The sequence below is a fragment of the Pleurodeles waltl genome, chromosome 1_1 (assembly GCF_031143425.1).
Source record: "Pleurodeles waltl isolate 20211129_DDA chromosome 1_1, aPleWal1.hap1.20221129, whole genome shotgun sequence".
NCBI lineage: Eukaryota > Metazoa > Chordata > Amphibia > Caudata > Salamandridae > Pleurodeles > Pleurodeles waltl.
Window position 1 is genome coordinate 254249636 of NC_090436.1, and position 20452 is coordinate 254270087.

The 20452-nt window shown below is 45.4% G+C and overlaps 1 protein-coding gene across 1 annotated transcript; it reads right to left on the bottom strand.

Annotated features, from left to right (window-relative positions):
• Positions 1 to 6348: 6348 nt before the first annotated feature.
• On the bottom strand, positions 6349 to 20227 carry CCL28 (C-C motif chemokine ligand 28). The gene is made up of 3 exons (XM_069221510.1): positions 20076 to 20227; positions 13498 to 13624; positions 6349 to 10480 (listed from the first exon to the last, which is right to left on the bottom strand). The coding sequence occupies exons 1-3, from the start codon at positions 20140 to 20142 to the stop codon at positions 10291 to 10293; spliced, it is 384 nt and encodes a 127-aa protein (XP_069077611.1). The 5' UTR covers positions 20143 to 20227; the 3' UTR covers positions 6349 to 10290.
• Between the last annotated feature and the right edge of the window lie 225 nt (positions 20228 to 20452).

Below are 20452 nucleotides of genomic sequence, written 5' to 3' on the forward strand. Positions count from 1 at the left end.
CTCCCTGGGGGGGAGGGCAATTTATTTTAGGCCATTTCTGCCCCCCCTGGGGGCAGATCGGCCTATTATTAGGCCGATCTGCCCCCAGGGGGGGAAGAAACCTCTAGGCGCCAGGGCAAATTTTTTTTTTGTGTTTTTTTTTTTTGTTCTTTCTTTTTTTTAGAGATGGGGAGCGACCCATCAGGCAAGGGTCGCTCCCATGGGGGGCAAATTGTATTTAGACCATTTCTGCCCCCCTGGGGGCAGATTGGCCGATTTTAGGTCAATCTGCCCCCAAGGGGGCAGAAACCACTAGGCACCGGGGATTTGTTTTTTGGTGCCAATGTCACGCAGGGGGAGCGACCCCGTAGGCAAGGGTCGCTCCCGGGGGGGGGGGTGGGGGTTGGGGGGGCAAATTTATTTTAGGCCATTTCTGCCCCCCCGGGGGACAGATCGGCCTATTATTAGGCCGAACTGCCCCCGGGGGGGGGCAGAACACTCTAGGCGCCAGGGCAATTTTTTTTTTGTGTTTTTTTTTTTGTTGTTTCTTTTTTTAGAGATGGGGAGCGACCCATCAGGCAAGGGTCGCTCCCCTGGGGGGTCAAATTGTATTTAGACCATTTCTGCCCCCCTGGGGGCAGATTGACCAATTTTAGGTCAATCTGCCCCCAAGGGGGCAGAAACCACTTGGCACTGGGGATTTGTTTTTTGGCGCCAATGTCACGCAGGGGGAGCGACCCCGTAGGCAAGGGTCGCTCCCGGGGGGGGGGGGGGGGGGGTTGGGGGGGCAAATTTATTTTAGGCCATTTCTGCCCCCCCGGGGGACAGATCGGCCTATTATTAGGCCGAACTGCCCCCGGGGGGGGGGGGGCAGAACACTCTAGGCGCCAGGGCAATTTTTTTTTTGTGTCTTTTTTTTTTGTTGTTTCTTTTTTTAGAGATGGGGAGCGACCCATCAGGCAAGGGTCGCTCCCCTGGGGGGGCAAATTGTATTTAGACCATTTCTGCCCCCCTGGGGGCAGATTGGCCAATTTTAGGTCAATCTGCCCCCAAGGGGGCAGAAACCACTAGGCACCGGGGATTTGTTTTTTGGTGCCAATGTCACGCAGGGGGAGCGACCCCGTAGGCAAGGGTCGCTCCCGTGGGGGCGGGGGGTTGGGGGGCAAATTTATTTTAGGCCATTTCTGCCCCCCGGGGGACAGATCGGCCTATTATTAGGCCGAACTGCCCCCGGGGGGGGCAGAACACACTAGGCGCCAGGGCAATTTTTTTTTTGTGATTTTTTTTTTTTGTTGTTTCTTTTTTTAGAAATGGGGAGCGACCCATCAGGCAAGGGTCGCTCCCCTGGGGGGGCAAATTGTATTTAGACCATTTCTGCCCCTCTGGGGGCAGATTGGCCAATTTTAGGTCAATCTGCCCCCAAGGGGGCAGAAACCACTAGGCACCGGGGATTTGTTTTTTGGCGCCAATGTCACGCAGGGGGAGCGACCCCGTAGGCAAGGGTCGCTCCCGGGGGGGGGGTGGGGGTTGGGAGGCAAATTCATTTTAGGCCATTTCTGCCCCCCCGGGGGACAGATCGGCCTATTATTAGGCCGAACTGCCCCCGGGGGGGGGGCAGAACACTCTAGGCGCCAGGGCAATTTTTTTTGTGTGTTTTTTTTTTTTTTTTTTTCTTTTTTTAGAGATGGGGAGCGACCCATCAGGCAAGGGTCGCTCCCCTGGGGGGGCAAATTGTATTTAGACCATTTCTGCCCCCCTGGGGGCAGATTGGCCAATTTTAGGTCAATCTGCCCCCAAGGGGGCAGAAACCACTAGGCACCGGGGATTTGTTTTTTGGCGCCAATGTCACGCAGGGGGAGCGACCACGTAGGCAAGGGTCGCTCCCGGGGGGGGGTGGGTGTTGGGGGGGCAAATTTATTTTAGGCCATTTCTGCCCCCCCGGGGGGCAGATCGGCCTATTATTAGGCCGAACTGCCCCCGGGGGGGGCAGAACACTCTAGGCGCCAGGGCAATTTATTTTTTGTGTTTTTTTTTTTTTGTTGTTTCTTTTTTTAGAGATGGGGAGCGACCCATCAGGCAAGGGTCGCTCCCCTGGGGGGGCAAATTGTATTTAGACCATTTCTGCCCCCCTGGGGGCAGATTGGCCAATTTTAGGTCAATCTGCCCCCAAGGGGGCAGAAACCACTAGGCACCGGGGATTTGTTTTTTGGCGCCAATGTCACGCAGGGGGAGCGACCCCGTAGGCAAGGGTCGCTCCCGGGGGGGGGTGGGTGTTGGGGGGGCAAATTTATTTTAGGCCATTTCTGCCCCCCCGGGGGGCAGATCGGCCTATTATTAGGCCGATCTGCCCCCGGGGGGGGGGGGGGGGGCAGAAACCTCTAGGCGCCAGGGGAATTTTTCTTTTTTTTTTTCTTTGTTTTTTTTTTTTAGAGATGGGGAGCGACCCATCAGGCAAAAGTCGCTCCCCTGGGGGACAAATTGTATTTAGGCCATTTCTGCCCCCCTTGGGGGCAGATTGCCTGAGTTTAGGTCAACCTGCCCCCAAGGGGGCAGAAACCACTAGGCACCGGGCATTTGTTTTTTGGCGCCAATGTCACGCAGGGGGAGCGACCCCGTAGGCAAGGGTCGCTCCCGGCGGGGGAGGGTGGGGGTCGGGGGGGGCAAATTTATTTTAGGGCATTTCTGCCCCCCCCCCCCCTGGGGCCGGCTGAGCTACAGGCCAAACACCACAGGTAGGCACCTTGCAAAAAACACCTCTGTTTTCTGTGAAAAAATATGTTGTGTCCACGTTGTGTTTTGGGCCATTTCCTTTTGTGGGCGCTAGGCCTACCCACAGAAGTGATGTACCATTTTTATCGAGAGACTTAGGGGAACGCTGGGTGGAAGGAAATTTGTGGCTCCTCTCAGATTCCAGAACTTTCTGTCACCGAAATGAGAGGAAAAAGTGTTTTTTGGGCCAAATTTTGATGTTTGCAAAGGATTCTGGGTAACATAACCTGGTCAGAGCCCCGCAAGTCACCCCATCTTGGATTCCCCTGGGTTTCTAGTTTTCAAAAATGCACTGGTTTGCTAGGTTTCCTCAGGTGTCGGCTGAGCTACAGGCCAAAATCCACAGGTAGGCACTGCTTTTTATAAAAAAATGTGATGTGTCCACGTTGTGTTTTGGGCCCTTTCCTTTCGTGGGCGCTAGTCCTACCCACACAAGTGAGGTATCATTTTTATCGGGAGACTTGGGGGAACGCTGGGTAGAAGGAAATTTGTGGCTCCTCTCAGATTCCAGAACTTTCTGCCACAGAAATGTGAGTAACATGTGTATTTTTAGCCAAATTTTGAGGTTTGCAAAGGATTCTGGGTAACAGAACCTGGTCCGAGCCCCGCAAGTCACCCCTCCTTGGATTCCCCTAGGTCTCTAGTTTTCAGAAATGCACAGGTTTGGTAGGTTTCCCTAGGTGCCGGCTGAGCTAGAGGCCAAAATCTACAGGTAGGCACTTCGCAAAAAACACCTCTGTTTTTTTCCAAAATTTAGGATGTGTCCACGTTGCGCTTTGGGGTGTTTCCTGTCGCCGGCGCTAGGCCTACCCACGCAAGTGAGGTATCATTTTTATCGGGAGACTTGGGGGAACGCTGGGTGGAAGGAAATTTGTAGCTCCTCTCAGATTCCAGAACTTTCTGCCACAGAAATGTGAGGGACATGTGTTTTTTTAGCCAAATGTTGAGGTTTGCAAAGGATTCTGGGTAACAGAACCTGGTCCGAGCCCCGCAAGTCACCCTTCCTTGGATTCCCCTAGGTCTCTAGTTTTCAGAAATGCACAGGTTTGGTAGGTTTCCCTAGGTGGCGGCTGAGCTAGAGGCCAAAATCTACAGGTAGTCACTTTGCTAAAAACAGCTCTGTTTTCTGTGATGTGTCCACGTTGTGTTTTGGGGCATATCCTGTCGCGGGCGCTAGGCCTACCCACACAAGTGAGGTATCATTTTTATCGGGAGACGTGGGGGAACGCTGGGTGGAAGGAAATTTGTGGCTCCTCTCAGATTCCAGAACTTTCTGCCACAGAAATGTGAGGAACATGTGTTTTTTTAGCCAAATTTTGAGGTTTGCAAAGGATTCTGGGTAACAGAACCTGGTCCGAGCCACACAAGTCACCCCTCCTTGGATTCCCCTAGGTCTCTAGTTTTCAGAAATGCACAGGTTTGGTAGGTTTCCCTAGGTGGCGGCTGAGCTAGAGGCCAAAATCTACAGGTAGTCACTTTGCTAAAAACAGCTCTGTTTTCTGTGATATGTCCACGTTGTGTTTTGGGGCATATCCTGTCGCGGGCGCTAGGCCTACCCACACAAGTGAGGTATCATTTTTATCGGGAGACGTGGGGGAACGCTGGGTGGAAGGAAATTTGTGTCTCCTCTCAGATTCCAGAACTTTCTGCCACAGAAATGTGAGGAACATGTGTTTTTTAGCCAAATTTTGAGGTTTGCAAAGGATTCTGGGTAACAGAACCTGGTCCGAGCCACACAAGTCACCCCTCCTTGGATTCCCCTAGGTCTCTAGTTTTCAGAAATGCACAGGTTTGGTAGGTTTCCCTAGGTGGCGGCTGAGCTAGAGGCCAAAATCTACAGCTAGTCACTTTGCTAAAAACAGCTCTGTTTTCTGTGATATGTCCACGTTGTGTTTTGGGGCATATCCTGTCGCGGGCGCTAGGCCTACCCACACAAGTGAGGTATCATTTTTATCGGGAGACGTGGGGGAACGCTGGGTGGAAGGAAATTTGTGGCTCCTCTCAGATTCCAGAACTTTCTGCCACAGAAATGTGAGGAACATGTGTTTTTTTAGCCAAATTTTGAGGTTTGCAAAGGATTCTGGGTAACAGAACCTGGTCCGAGCCACACAAGTCACCCCTCCTTGGATTCCCCTAGGTCTCTAGTTTTCAGAAATGCACAGGGTTGGTAGGTTTCCCTAGGTGGCGGCTGAGCTAGAGGCCAAAATCTACAGGTAGTCACTTTGCTAAAAACAGCTCTGTTTTCTGTGATATGTCCACGTTGTGTTTTGGGGCATATCCTGTCGCGGGCGCTAGGCCTACCCACACAAGTGAGGTATCATTTTTATCGGGAGACGTGGGGGGAACGCTGGGTGGAAGGAAATTTGTGGCTCCTCTCAGATTCCAGAACTTTCTGCCACAGAAATGTGAGGAACATGTGTTTTTTTAGCCAAATTTTGAGGTTTGCAAAGGATTCTGGGTAACAGAACCTGGTCCGAGCCACACAAGTCACCCCTCCTTGGATTCCCCTAGGTCTCTAGTTTTCAGAAATGCATAGGTTTGGTAGGTTTCCCTAGGTGGCGGCTGAGCTAGAGGCCAAAATCTACAGGTAGTCACTTTGCTAAAAACAGCTCTGTTTTCTGTGATATGTCCACGTTGTGTTATGGGGCATATCCTGTCGCGGGCGCTAGGCCTACCCACACAAGTGAGGTATCATTTTTATCGGGAGATGTGGGGGAACGCTGGGTGGAAGGAAATTTGTGGCTCCTCTCAGATTCCAGAACTTTCTGCCACAGAAATGTAAGGAACATGTGTTTTTTTAGCCAAATTTTGAGGTTTGCAAAGGATTCTGGGTAACAGAACCTGGTCTGAGCCCCGCAAGTCACCCCTCCTTGGATTCTCCTAGGTCTCTAGTTTTCAGAAATGCACAGGTTTGGTAGGTTTCCCTAGGTGGCGGCTGAGCTAGAGGCCAAAATCTACAGGTAGTCACTTTGCTAAAAACAGCTCTGTTTTCTGTGATATGTCCACGTTGTGTTTTGGGGCATATCCTGTCGCGGGCGCTAGGCCTACCCACACAAGTGAGGTCTCATTTTTATCGGGAGACGTGGGGGAACGCTGGGTGGAAGGAAATTTGTGGCTCCTCTCAGATTCCAGAACTTTCTGCCACAGAAATGTGAGGAACATGTGTTTTTTTAGCCAAATTTTGAGGTTTGCAAAGGATTCTGGGTAACCGAACCTGGTCCGAGCCACACAAGTCACCCCTCCTTGGATTCCCCTAGGTCTCTAGTTTTCAGAAATGCACAGGTTTGGTAGGTTTCCCTAGGTGGCGGCTGAGCTAGAGGCCAAAATCTACAGGTAGTCACTTTGCTAAAAACAGCTCTGTTTTCTGTGATGTGTCCACGTTGTGTTTTGGGGCATATCCTGTCGCGGGCGCTAGGCCTACCCACACAAGTGAGGTATCATTTTTATCGGGAGACTTGGGGGAACATAGAATAGCAAAACAAGTGTTATTGCCCCTTGTCTTTCTCTACATTTATTCCTTCCAAATATAGGGGTGTGTGTAAAAAAGACATCTATTTGAGAAATTCCATGTAATTCACGTGCTACTATGGTCACCCCGGAATTCAGAGATGTGCAAATAACCACTGCTCCTCAACACCTTATCTTGTGCCCTTTTTGGAAATGCAAAGGTTTTCTTGATAGCTATTTTTTACTCCTTATATTTCAGCAAATGAATTACTGTATACCCGGTATAGAATGAAAACGCACTGCAGGGTGCAGCTCATTTATTGGCTCTGGGTTCCTCGGGTTCTTGATGAACCTACAAATCCTATATATCCCCGCAACCAGAGGAGTCCAGCAGACGTAACGGTATATTGCTTTCGATAATCTGACATTGCAGGATAAAGTTACAGAGTAAAACGTAGAGAAAAATTGATGTTTTTTTCACCTCAATTTCAATATTTTTCTTTTTCAGCTGTTATTTTCTGTAGGAAACCCTTGTAGGATCTACACAAATGACCCCTTGCTGAATTTAGAATTTTGTCTACTTTTCAGAAATGTTTAGGTTTCTGGGATCCAGCATTGGTTTCATGACCATTCCTGTCACTGACTGGAAGGAGGCTGAAAGCACAAAAAATTGCACAAATGGGGTATGCCCCAGTAAAATGCCAAAATTGTGTTGAAAAATTGGGTTTTCTAATTCAAGTCTGCCTGTTCCTGAAAGCTGGGAAGCTGCTGAGTTTAGCACCGCAAACCCTTTGTTGATGCCATTTTCAGGGGAAAAACCACAAGCCTTCTTCTGCAGCCCCTTTTTCCAATTTTTTTGAAAAAAACGAAATTTTCACTGTATTTTGGCCAATTTCTTGGCCTCCTTCAGGGGAACCCACAAAGTCTGGGTACCTTTAGAATCCCTAGGATGTTGGAAAAAAAGGACGCAAATTTGGCTTGGTTAGCTTATGTGGACAAAAAGTTATGAGGGCCTAAGCGTGAACTGCCCCAAATAGGCAAAAAAAGGCCTGGCACAGGAGGGGGAAAAGGCCTGGCAGCGAAGGGGTTAAGGACTAAGGACTGTTTTTTCAGTCTTCCAAATACGTGTTTCTTGAAGACTTGGTGGTATGTTATAAACGTAACTAGAATCTACTATTCGGTAGGTCGATACACGCCCGACAGAACAGATGGGGTGCACAGGGTTCACTATTTCCTGGGCCCCACACTTTTTTCAGGGCCCGCGCATGTGCAGCAATATTTATTTGTAGATTTAACAGAAAAGCTACCTTATGTTTTTTTAACAAAGAGTTATCTAACAGAGCAAGTTCCGCACCCTGGCACCAGATGCTGTTTCTCATGTTTTCTCTAGCCCTACAGGACATTTTTAAAACTTTTATTCAGGTCCTCGTTCTATGACGGGCCCACTTCGGGTTTGTTGACCCACAAACACTTTTGACATGCCTGGGTTAGAATGCTCAGCCATAGGTATTAACACAATTTGAAATCATTCACTTGGATTTCCACGTAGGTTCCACTCATCTTCCTATTCACTGACATCGCCTAGTACTTAGGAGAGATTTATTGTTTTTTTCTAACAGGCCTTTGTCTTAGAAAAACTTGGCCTGGCTGTAAATTCCCCCTAATCCTTATCTGCTGAAGGTGCTGTGACATTTTGTGTAGTTATGCAAATATTATTGCACACTGCAAACAATACAGTGCTTTCTCGCCATGTGACTCCATTCAGGAAGCAGCCTAAGCTTAGGGTGGATTCCCAAACAGGTGTTCAACACGCAGACGTTGCTGTTATCCTAGCTCTGCAATAATCTGTAAAGTGCCCACATTGATTCCACTCAGCGAACCTTCTGTTCATGCACAAGCGCCATCTAACTTCGCTTTATGTTTGTCCTGGTTGTTATTATTCATGACACCGCCATTGCTGACTGGAAAAGTGTCTTATATTCATTCTTTTTGCTTGCCCAAGTATTCCACAAACACCAACTATCACAGCCTCAATACAGCCAACAGCTACGTTTGTGATTTGCTGCAAAAAGCCACTTGATAAATAGATTCTTAAAATACTGACGCCTCTGCTGTGTACCCTGTACCCTGCCATTCGCCGACGTACCCAGCACAGGGCTGGCATTAGGTTGAAACTGAAAACGTTCACACTGCACTGTCAAGAAAGCAACATTTTGGAAAACCTATCAAAGAAGAAGGTCATATAAAATTCAGCAAGCCTCTCAAGAAAGAGCCCTTTTAATATTGACTAGAAAGCCAACCCTGCGGCTTAGTGCACTGGACTGGTGGAAGGATTAAAACGGAAGCCGTCTTTAGTAATTCTTGAAATAATTCAACACCCATGCTATCATGAACTTTACTGCTTTGAAGAAAGTGAGCAGATTTACTCCTTTACTCTTTTTTCATGCCGCCAGGCAGAGTGCAGCAACCACCTCCAGCGCCATATCTACTAATTTGTAATGCTGCTGCTGTCGCCCCCCACGCTGGAGCTCTAGAAGGCCTCCTTCCGTGGCGCAGAGCCCCAAAGAGGCCAATGTGTGCCGGCCATCATAGTTTTAGGACGGGAAGCGTACCCTTCCCAGCGCAAAATACCTTTTGTCCTATAAAGTAAGGGGCACATTTACAAGCCCCATGCGCCGCCGGTGTGTCACTTTTTTATTACACTCTGACGCAGGGTGCAGACCCATATCTAAAGGGCAACACAAAGCCTCTTAGCGTGGCTTGTCATGGCCTTGTAGATATGGAGTAAGGCAAGGCAGCACAAGTCGCTGTGTTGCCTTTCTCTGCGTCAGGGGGGCGTTCCATGGGTGTTGCAGTAGGTTTTCCCACGCAGCCCTCATGGGTTTTGACACATTCCCGATTAACAAGGGTGTGTAAATATGGGAATGTGTCAAAATCGTACGCCTCCCCAGGAGACGGAACGAGGAGAAATATCTTTAGTTCTCCTCGTTTTTTTCTCTTTCCATGAGTCCTGCATTCTGCAACACACATAGAAAGAGGAAAACACCTGGATTGTTTTTGTGCATGGATGTATCCCTTCCTGCACAAAAACAATCCTGCATGCAACACCGCGGTGCAAGGGTGCCTGCATTGGCTCTAGGCAACCAATTGTGGGCTTGCTGGGGAAGGTACAGAAATGCACTGTATTTCATATATACAATGCATTTCTGCCTTTTCCCTATGGGGCAGGGCAGCGCAGCAAGCCTGCCCTGTGCCACTATTGATATAAACATGCCCCTAAACACCCTTGTGATACTCTGAGCGCCTTAGCACTGACCATGCTTTACTAAATCTGGACCCTAGGCTGCATTGATTCCTTCTGGCATTTGGTTTAAGAGTAGCAGTTATATCGAATTTTAAAGTATGAGTGAATTAGTACTATTTTTCGTTAAGAAATCACGTGGTAGGGATGATTCATAGCAATGTTATGTCCAGTGTAATATATATATATATATATTTTTTAAAGGGCCAGTCTCCCAGCACAATCTAATACTCATCTGCAGCATCTTGGGAGCGTTTGTGAAAATTCATTGCATCTGTAAATATCTTTGCTACATCGCAGACACATGATACACGAAGAGACACCCATCTTCCCCTAAGTATGTTGGGCTTGGTTCACTCTTCCGCACACATGTGAGGGCTCTATTGCTTTGCGGATAGGTTCACACGTATGTGACGTATCAGATATTCATTCATCCATACAAGCAAAGTGGTTACTCAAACTGGCCAACAAGGTGAGATGATGGAGAAGTGGGGGCGGAAGCAGATGTCACCTGACAGCAAATTGAAGCAGCCAATCGTAAACCCCTCATCCATGTACACATGAAAACAAGGGCGACGATTTAGCAGAATAGGGCTGACGCCTGTGATTTTTCTAAAAGAATGACAAAATCTCTCTTTGTATTGTAACAGTAAACGAACGGAATTCCACAGTTGCGTGTGCTGAACAATTTACGAACGCGGCAGACTCAAGTATTTTCGGACCTGGTCGCAGACGTCCTAATTCCTTCTGCTACAATTAAGTCTTGTGCCAGATTGCGTTCATGGCCAGCGGTGCTACTGCCTACAACAACCTTTTCTTTTCTTCCCAACACGTTTTACTTTTCTTCTATTCTTTCTTCTCTTTTTGCCATTTTTCGAAGTGCTGCGATCATTTCTCTTTTCATTTTTGCATTTACTTTTCATCCATCTCTTGACATGTTTGCTGTTTGGACTTGCACACAATATTTTGTGCTTTGTGTGTAGCCTGTGAAATACAAAAGGTAGTGTTATCGTGAGAGTAAGATGACCAAAGCAGAGCAACAGCTGCAATAGCCATGATGATTTTTTACATTAATTTTATTAGCTTGGACCATAGGTAAATTATTTCCACAAACAAACAGTAAACTGGACCTATTGTGTAGAGGTTATAGGGTAATAGAAATTGCCTGCTTAGCTTTTATTGCTGCTGTAGTGTGTATTTCTAAGAAACAAAAATACATTATCATGTTGATCTCACCAATGTTCGAGTCGACTACTATTTCATTTGTTTAATTTTAGTTCACCCTGGAACATTTAAATATACAATAGGTCCTCATGAGTGGAGTAATAATATGTGTGCACAATAGTAAAATACATGTGCATAATTTAATGGTATAGGTGAAGGGTATGGAGCAGAAAACAGGATACATTATTGCTCTAAAATAATCAAATTAAATTATTGCAGATTTTGTGTTCATTCGTTGAGCGTTGAGAAAGATGAAACTGAACAGGAATGCTGAGGTAAATAAAACCTGTTTGGAAAGGGAAGGATGGATTTGGGCGAGGGTGCGTGGAAAGTAACAAGAGGGAGGAAGGCGGGATATAGAGGGGCGGGTCAGACTGCTGAAAGAATGCGGCGCGTGAGCGGAGTTAGCGATGGCCTTAAAACCTAGCAAACAGGTGAAATTAGCATTTTTTCTATATTAACCTGGGGAGCGCCATTGTGCTATAGAACCCATCCTAATTCACTGTTCTAGCGAACCCGAAAAAATGGGTGGATTTTGGGAGTTTCAAGCAGTTCTCGTAGTTCTCCTTGCGAGCTAAATATGATCCAGGGACAGTCATATAAACCAGGCAGTTCACACTTCATGGACAGGAGATCATTTATTGCACCAGCATGAACGCTTAAGTTAATAGGCCAGTCTGCTGTATGAGAATATACCTCCGCCTCCGTGTCCTCCTCTGCTCTCACTTAACATTCTAGAATCCCCAGATCGCGGGTTCCACAATGCATCTCTAGGACAACATGGACTACGGTGTCCCGTGAGGAACAATACATCTTAACAACACCACAAAGACAACCTCAGTACACCAGCCGTCTCATCTCTCACAATACTCACAGTAAGAAAAACTGCATTGCTTGATGCCCACTACGAACCTGGAATGGATAGTATAGTGACTGCCTGGTATGATAAGACTCTTAACTGTCAGGTATGGATGGCACAGTACTTACAGTTCTATGAATTCATATCTGCAGCCAAGAAACGGCTGCCACCTCTAAAGAGGTATTGTTTCGTTGATGGCTATAGCGCAGTGTTGACTCTATAAAAGAAACGAACTCAGCAAGAACTTCCCTGTCCAGGAGGAGGTAATGGAAAAGATCAAGTGTGTTCTTTGGCAGGAAAGGCAGTATTACTGACGATTGCAAAAGAAAGCGAACTACAATGACACCAAGGAACCAGGTTGTACCTGTGTGAACTTACTGGGTACTGCTGCACAGGTGGCAGGAAGTGTGCATAGACTGATACATTAAAATGATTTGAAATGGTTGCTCCGTTAAAAAAGATTTATAATGTACACGTATCACTAAATCACTATGAAAATGTTTTCATGGTATTGTGGTTTACAAGGTATATTTCAAATGCTGTGAGTTGTTACATTTCTGCTATAGAGAAGCATGCAAAGGAGCTTGAGGTACATGTCAGATAGTGTCTGCTAAGTGTGGTGGGGAAGTATCTTGTAACAGAATTGAGCTGTGGACCATGGGTCAGGGTGCAAATAGCAGAGTTGTAATGTGACAAGTGGTGGTCAGACTCCACATGTGAGGACAGGCGAGATAAAAGAGCGGGCCACTGTCACTCCATAGGACTGTGGAACAGTAAAGCTATTAGCTTATAAGACAGGTGATGGGTATAGATCAGAAAAAGGGATAAACAGCTGGCAGAACGGTTAGAGTCCAGACCTCAGGCAGGGCGTATCCACTGAAGGCCAGGAGTCACACATCACATATGGGATGGAAGTCAGAAAACAAGACTAACTGCAACACCCACTACGTGGCAAAACACCTTTCATTAATGTGGGAAAGAGACGTGCTAAAGGTGGGGCAGATTATCCTCCAAAGGGTTTTTGCACTAAAAAAACCTCCTTGACTGGATGCTTAAGTTTTCGTGTTTTCTCTGTTATCTGTCCATGGATCACCTCATGGTACTAGGAGAGACGTTGTAGGACCAACGGAATGCATGAAGTTTGATGGGTGAACACTGTGGTTGCACGGTACATGATTACACTCATGTCTAGCTTAATCACCAGAGTTGATGGAAAAAAATATTTATGTGGTTGTAGTTTTTGTCTGAGACAATGGGCTTTGGAGTCAGATACAAAAAATATTCTTAAACCAAGTCAAATATATATACAATATCAAGATGTTCGCTAGTGTGGTATTTTATGCAGCGAGGCACCTCATTTTTATAAGTATTAATTCATAGATGCTTGCCAATTGAAGGTACTATTATTTGATATTCATAGATACATGACAATTGAAGGTACTGTTATGTGATATTCATAGATGCATGAAGATATCATAATCTTCAACAAATACTAAAAATAGACCTAGATAACAATTGTTACATCTGCACCTATCAGGCGCCCTCCCTTCCCCCAGCACACATTTTGCACAGGGGCAGGTATGTGAGCGTCGAGTAATTTGCACACATGCGCTACATTTTGCACATGTACAAATTTATTTTGGAAATTTCATCATATACAAAATGCACTTTTATTTATCGTAGAATTAACATTGTCAGTAGTAAATGGGCTTTTGTTAAGCATTACCTACTTTTTTAAGCATCTAAGAACGAGTATCACCCACATTTTAGAACATCTCAGAAGGATGAAAATATGAGAGTTTTAAATTTTACTTCCTTGTGCATACTGATCTCGCCTGCAAAACCCTGAATTCACTATGCTATCACATTACCAGTGCATCTAAGCTATAACAGAGAAGGTTGATTTAAAGTCACTTACACGACAGCTGCAATGTCACATACGCCATCGGCTCTCTGAATCTCGCAGTTGAGTACCCTGCTTAAAGCCTTCTTAGAGATGTGATTGCCCACTTCGGTGCAGCAACTGATGCCATTAGGGGAGAATGCTGCAATGAAAAGGGTAAATATACAGTAGGTCTCGATGCTGCAACATAGTATGGCTAGACTGCGAGTGGAATACTGCACAATACAGACAAATGTGTAACAGCACAACAATGTCACAACTCTGAGCTGTGAACCTCGTAACATACATGTACAATTTTCTGCAATGTAAAGTCACTGGCGTACTACAGCCAATACAGAGAGGTGGGCACTGCCAACTTTCTCTCTGGGGTAAGCACAAGCTGGTGGCAACAGTGTTTTGCTTTCTTACATAGATAATCTGCCTGCTGTGCTTTTGCTTAATTTCTAGGTCGTGAAGAAAACGCCGTAGGACCTCATTCGTCTTCACCTCATTGACTAACTGGCTGACTGACTGACTCTGGTCTGAATATGAATCTATGCTTGCCCTGTTATCCAGCAATGTTTCTCTACAGATAGGCTTCGGCTACGTAAGTACCTCTAAGCACTGCAGCCATGGAAGAAAGATTTTTCTTACAGCATAAGAGAATTCCTCAAAACCTTTCTTCAATTGAGAAAAGAGCTGTAGACCCACCTCTTTGGAGAATGCTACATACGAATGATTTCCCAACAATAACGCTGGCATATCATAGTCAAATACATTATTTGAGAAGCAGAGCATGAGCGAGTTTAAGGGGCAGTGTGAAGGGCTAGTACTGTGGATTGTGAGGGTTATACAATGAGGCTCTTTACAAGCCCCTTGTGGTGCCGTAGCGTATTTGTTTTTAACGCAATGGCGGCTCAGAACAGTCCCCACCCCACGCCGTATTTACAAACTGGCGCAGTGTCACCATTGCACCAGTTTGTAACCTCTTGCGCCACATTATACCTGCGCCAGGTATAATGTATGCAAGGGAGGCGTTCCCCCGCAGGGAGGCCCAAAGAAATGGACTAGTGAAATCTAGAAGATTTCACTGCGCCATTCTAGTGACATTGTTTAACGCCTGCCCAGGGCAGACGTTATACTGCAGCTAGGCTCTTTTCAATGGGCCTCTCCGAGCTTTGCTAGACTAGTGTCAACATTTTTGACACTAGTCGTAGCAAAGCGCCACAACTGCATAAAAAAATTTGACGCAGTTGTGCTAATGAGCACCATGGTGTGCTGTGTAATAAATACAGCGCTACCATGGTGTTGTTAGGGGGTGCAGGACAACGCAAGGAAACTGGTGCATCAGAGCCAATGCACCTGTTCCTTGTAAGTGAGGCCCAATGTGTTGTAAAATAACCAAAAGATTTAAGAACTTCGAGAACGTGTGTGTGTGTGTGTGTGTGTTTTTGTCTGTGTGTGCAAGTAAAAATCCTAGATGAAATCTGACAGCCATCTCACCACACCTGACTGAAAGCATCGGTACCCAACTAGTCATTAGGCACTACATTTATTAGTGGGTGTAACACCCCACACACCCCCATGAAGCTAAACCCCCGCTTAAGAGCAAACATGAGGAAGAGATGCTCTAAACGTCATAGCTGGACAATACTTAAAGCACAGTTAGCGTCTGCAGGAAGACATGGCAGCAGTCATTATTATTAGGCGGAGACGATGATTTATGTTGTCACCTCTATGCAAGAACCTATCTACCGGGGAGTCATTAATCCTGACTTCAAAATGTAGCTTAATAGTCATTTGTTCTGCAAAGACCCAGCACTTCAAAGCTCTGAAGTCACACACTTAATGAAAAGTTGTTTTCAGGTTGGAAACATAATGGGTAAATGTTAATCCTCGGAAACATAATAAACATAGCAGTTTGGGACTGGCAGGATATTGTAACAGTAAAATTCACAGTCAGACTTTGGCAGATAGGACGTTTCTGTAGGGTGGAGGCCATTGGCTCTAGAAGTATACTAACACTAATAATCTGTTTTCTATATACCACTTCATACTGCTATTTCTATGTGCCGTAATGAGCAGCTATTACCATTACGTGAAAGGGTAAGTAGGAAAGGATGAGCCTCCCTTGCTGGGATCAGAACTGAAGCAAAAAGAATAGATAATGGAAGGAATGCTGAACAATATCTTACATTTACCCACAGTCACAGATCTGGGCTTGAATCCATCATTTTTTTGCTTGACACGCTATTCCAGTTTGGACCAAGCCATATGCAAATCAGCCTTGACCCTGCTCCTCATGGGAACAGTCCAGCCCAAACTACCAGGCCAGCTCCTCCCTGGACTGGCAACAAGCATCCTGGGACCGGTTTCATGGTATCACCCCTCATTAGCCATGCTAGCTTGAATCCAGTGGCATAGTGAGCACGGGACCCAATTTTGGGCATACCCTTAGAAATCATGACATCACCATAATTGTCACTGATTCATTCTGCTAAATGTTAGGACAGGAGAGATGGTTGAGTGCTTATATTTTTCAACTGCAAATCTGATTGATCCAGTCAACCCTTTTTAGTTTCAAGCCTGTGTCTCATGCGCTTGCGAGACGCTTTAGTAGTTAGAAAAGTGCTAGGAGCCCCATCCATGTCACGTCAATATCTTTCAGTGGTTCGTGGGCTTGCCTGTTAAAATCTGCTTGCTTTCATTAGTGGAAGGCATGCATCCGTCATGCCTTTTCTGGTGGTTAGCCCTCCTCGAGCGCAGCGACCAAGTACTGAAAACATGCGAAGCTCGCTGTTTTCCGTCCGGTTTGTGGACTACTTTTTATCTTTTTTCACAGCGCGATCTCACTTGGCAGAAGTCGAGCATTTCCATGACATCGACCCTGTTACATAGTTAATTGCACTTTTGCCGGGTACGTAGATAATTGCACTTTTGCAGATAGGTTTCACTACGAGTAAACTGTAGCAGCGCCATCGCACCCTTTTTTTCCATTTAATGTGGCAAGAAAAGTCTGGTTGGGAGTTTAGAACTGCTAATAGCTCTAACTCAGAGAAATGCGAGACCCGTTGCATTCCAAATGCATGTTTATCTCTGTCATCACACCTAGCTTCAATCAGACCCTAACTCTCCAAACCTACTTTCCTCTGCTTTTTCTTCCTACACTGTAGTCTGTTATCTTTCCTTCTTTCCCCTTACTGTATGGGTCACAGTGGACATAGAGACAGACATAGAAAAAAGCTGCTGTTCAAGGGTTTGAGGCTGGGTACAGAACACCTCTTGATGAAAATTATCCAATTTGTTTCAGAATTGCTGGTATCCTTTTCCATAATACACCAAATTGTAATTTCATGAGTCAGTTGTTGTCAGGCTGATGTTCTTCATTGTCTTTGTTCATTAAAATATCACATATTCACTTCGATCCACTAAAATCAATGGGAAATATGCTAGAGTACCCATTAGGTACACTGGGCACTCTTAGAGTAGGTGATTTCGGTCACATCATAATTTATATCTGACACTCTGCGTGTACTAAATACCTTCTTGCACAAATCGAATGGAACACAATCTGTGCACAGCTCATTAAGCAATGCCATGTTTCACAGTTTACTACCTGAAAAAGTACCCTTGAAAGAATACTCAACGTTTATTCAACATTTTTGTAATCTGTCAGCCAAAATATATATATAATCATACAGGTTCAACAATACATGTATGCTACGCTGCCACAATAGCACCAAATAATTAATGGTACTCCACATTTTCCATTGGGAATTAAAAATTATTTATTCCTCTTATTTCTTGACGTTTTCTTCCTACAGGCTATTTTTCCTCGTGCATGTGAAGATAATTGAACACTGGTCAATGATTTCATAGTACAAGATATTTAAAGTCACCCTTGAACACTTTAGAAATGTGAAAAGTAAAATAGTCCAAGACTGCCCTAAAGATAGTGCTTCATTTCTGCAGGTGGCTGCAGGTAGGTACCATCTGCACTCATTTTTGAGAATTACTTTTCATCATCAGGCTTCGATCCTGAGCAAGAGACAGAAAGGCAACTATTGGAGTATATTGGAGGAAGAGAAATACTTAGAAACCTGTGCCAACGGGAGGAAGAAAGGATGAAAAAGAACCCGCAACAATGAGATAAAGAGACAGGAAGTGTGAGTTGTGTACGAAAAAGGCATGACCTGGGATCAAAGCTATTTAACCTTGCTATTTGACAGCACCCTCAGTCGGTCCCTAAGAAAGGCCGTGGGTCTCTCATATACTTTTTTTTGTATAAACTGAACACTAGCTATATCTCAGACTTTCACTAAATATGGCATGCACACAGAGAGCACAGGAACATGGGCTTGTTTCAAGCATGGCGAAAAACAATCAAGTTTGTCTTTGCCTATAATTCTAGTGTGTGCTGAATAAATAAAGTAATATTCAGCGCCTTTCCGGAAATGGGGTATGTACAGTACTTAGCTAAAATTCATTAAATGTATTCTTATCTCATAAACAATCATTTTTGACATCCCAAACTCAAATTGGACTTGGTTATTTGATGGGTCATAGAGCTCAGCCCTGAAATCTACTGACTTTTTTACCAGTGCCTCATATAAGCACTTGCAGTGACTAAGCAGTAATGCAGATGGAGATACAAAGTTATTTTTTTACTCAGGAGATCATTATTGGTGATAATGATTACCCTATTTTATAAAGTAGTGTTATTCATGCCACAAAGGTGTAAAAATGTAAACCATTGCCAGTTTATACTGCTAGAAATAATATGTGGCAAATATTATATGCCCCAGTGATATACTCTTACTGGCTTGGCCATACCCCAACAGAACCATGAATTAAATGTGACATCCTCCTGTCTGTTGATGCATAAGGTCTATACAAATAAATGGAGGGTGCGTAAAGGATATCTTTATGTTGTGATTGACTTCCATAGGAAGCCACTATCATTTACATCATATTCTGAATCTGGTAATTCACAGCCATGATGCTGCAACAGTAGATGACGAAAAACCTCCGGCGGCAGATCCTTCTCATACCTCGCCGCCAAAACCTGGAACACGCTCACTACCAACCTGCGACAGACCCAAGACCTGCTCACCTTCAGAAGACTCCTCAAGACCTGGCTCTTCGATCAGTAACAACAGCTCACCCCCCCCCCCCCCCCCAGCGCCTAGAAACCCTCACGGGTAAGTAGAGCGCTTTACAAATTCAATGACTGATTGATTGATTGATTGAACTCATTACACACTGTTGCCACATTCTACAGGTCTTCCAGGCCAGGCCGACACAGCTGTCTGAGAGCTTGGCATTCTAGTGTTGTTTGTCTGCTTTGACTGAAAGCAGAAAGCCCAGATGCAAGTGGAGAAAGGAAGGCAGAGAAGGTGGTGGGGGTTGGTTAAGGCTGGCAGGAAATGTATTTTTTCACAAACGGTTATGAAGGAAAGGTAGTGTTATGTGTGGCTCCCACGTTGCTCCTATCCCCCTTCATAGCAGTTGGAAGCAAGGGAAACTTTTGGGGGCCATACATAACAAAATTATAGGTGGGCAAAAAATTAAGCGTTAGGTTCCGGATGACATCTTAGAGAACTCGAGCTTTGCTCTCATCTATTAGATCTCACTCAGAACTCCTTGTTAAAAAAAAACATTCCCATAATTCACTGATACCCCTATATAATTCTACATGGTGTGTATGGCTCTCATTGAGAACCACTATCATGAATACAAGATTCTAAATGTGGCTTTTCACTGCTATGATTCAACAACAGTGGACAGCAATTCACTTCACTTACTTTTTGCTACATCATAAATGAATTCTAGACTCTTCTGATGGGGCTTTGTGACAGCCTGTCAGTGCAGCGCAGATTCTCTGCTTCGCCTGAGGGAAGAGGGCACAGCTTTGGTAGGGGATGGTTGGATGCACAGAGGGTGATGGGTTGGGTGACTTAAGGGCAGTTTTTTTTTACATTTGGGACAGAGGGGAAGCCATGTTACTCACTGATGTCTATCTATAATGCGTCGTATTGTATTCTTGAATAAACCTTGAAGGATTCTTGTAACATGACACATCTCAAAAGCCAAGTTCGAGTGGTCTGTAAAAACCACGAGAACGCCGAAGTGATATAAAAACCAGTAATGCATGATGATCAAATCGCATGGCGTAGGGGGTTTTCAAGTCACAGAGAAAAGTGACGCACTTCACGCGATTATAAATGCATGTATAGCCACGAGGACGGAAAGGCCCCTAGAACTTACGCGGACCCTGCTCGTTGGCGGCAAGCAAGGTGTTTCCCATGCAGCAGCCGCACAGACTCCACAGCAAGCTTACTCCTGTGCCAGCATGCGAAGAAAAAACATGCAAATGGCACGCTCAAGTTTTTTTTTTCTGTACACAGTTTGTGATGTAGTTTTAGCAACCCCTTCTAACAACACGCGACAACTTTGACGTGTAGGGTGGCATCGTAAAACGACAGGTAACAAAGGCACCCTAAGGACCACCGTATGCTTTTTACTGTGCGCGTGTACATTGTATAGAACTTCAATCTCAGGGAAACTAACTTTCTGGTATCAAAGAAGGCACCAACAGTTGACACGCAACTCACCCTCGGAGGGCTGGAACCAGCGCAAGAGCACGAGTCCGGCCAGGACTGTCAAAACTTTTGGGTCCATTGTGCACCTTGTCGGTGGCGCGATAGAACAATTGTGGTGCTACTTCCGAATCTCTTCCTCTTGCAAGAAGACGCTGCTGGGGTTTAAATACAGTGCGCTCTCCCCACCCCCGCGCGAGCTGAAATCTGATCACAGTGTCCTGTCTTACCTGAGACAGAAAGCGAAACACTACGCACTAAAAACTGCAACACGTTTTTCAACATTTTTCATATGCTTTCAATATGTTCTGATGCCAAAGACTCATTTCAGTTCAACAGAAAGGCAAGATCCAACAGATTTCCCACATTCAAACCAGTTTTTTAATCGTACA

Coding starts and splice junctions, on each gene's coding strand:
- CCL28 (XM_069221510.1), bottom strand. CDS start 20,142: ATGGACCCAAAAGTTTTGACAGTCCTGGCCGGACTCGTGCTCTTGCGC. Junction 13,625..20,075: donor CTGGTTCCAGCCCTCCGAGG/GTGAGTTGCGTG, acceptor TTTTCATTGCAG/CATTCTCCCCTAATGGCATC. Junction 10,481..13,497: donor TGTGACATTGCAGCTGTCGT/GTAAGTGACTTT, acceptor TGTATTTCACAG/GCTACACACAAAGCACAAAA.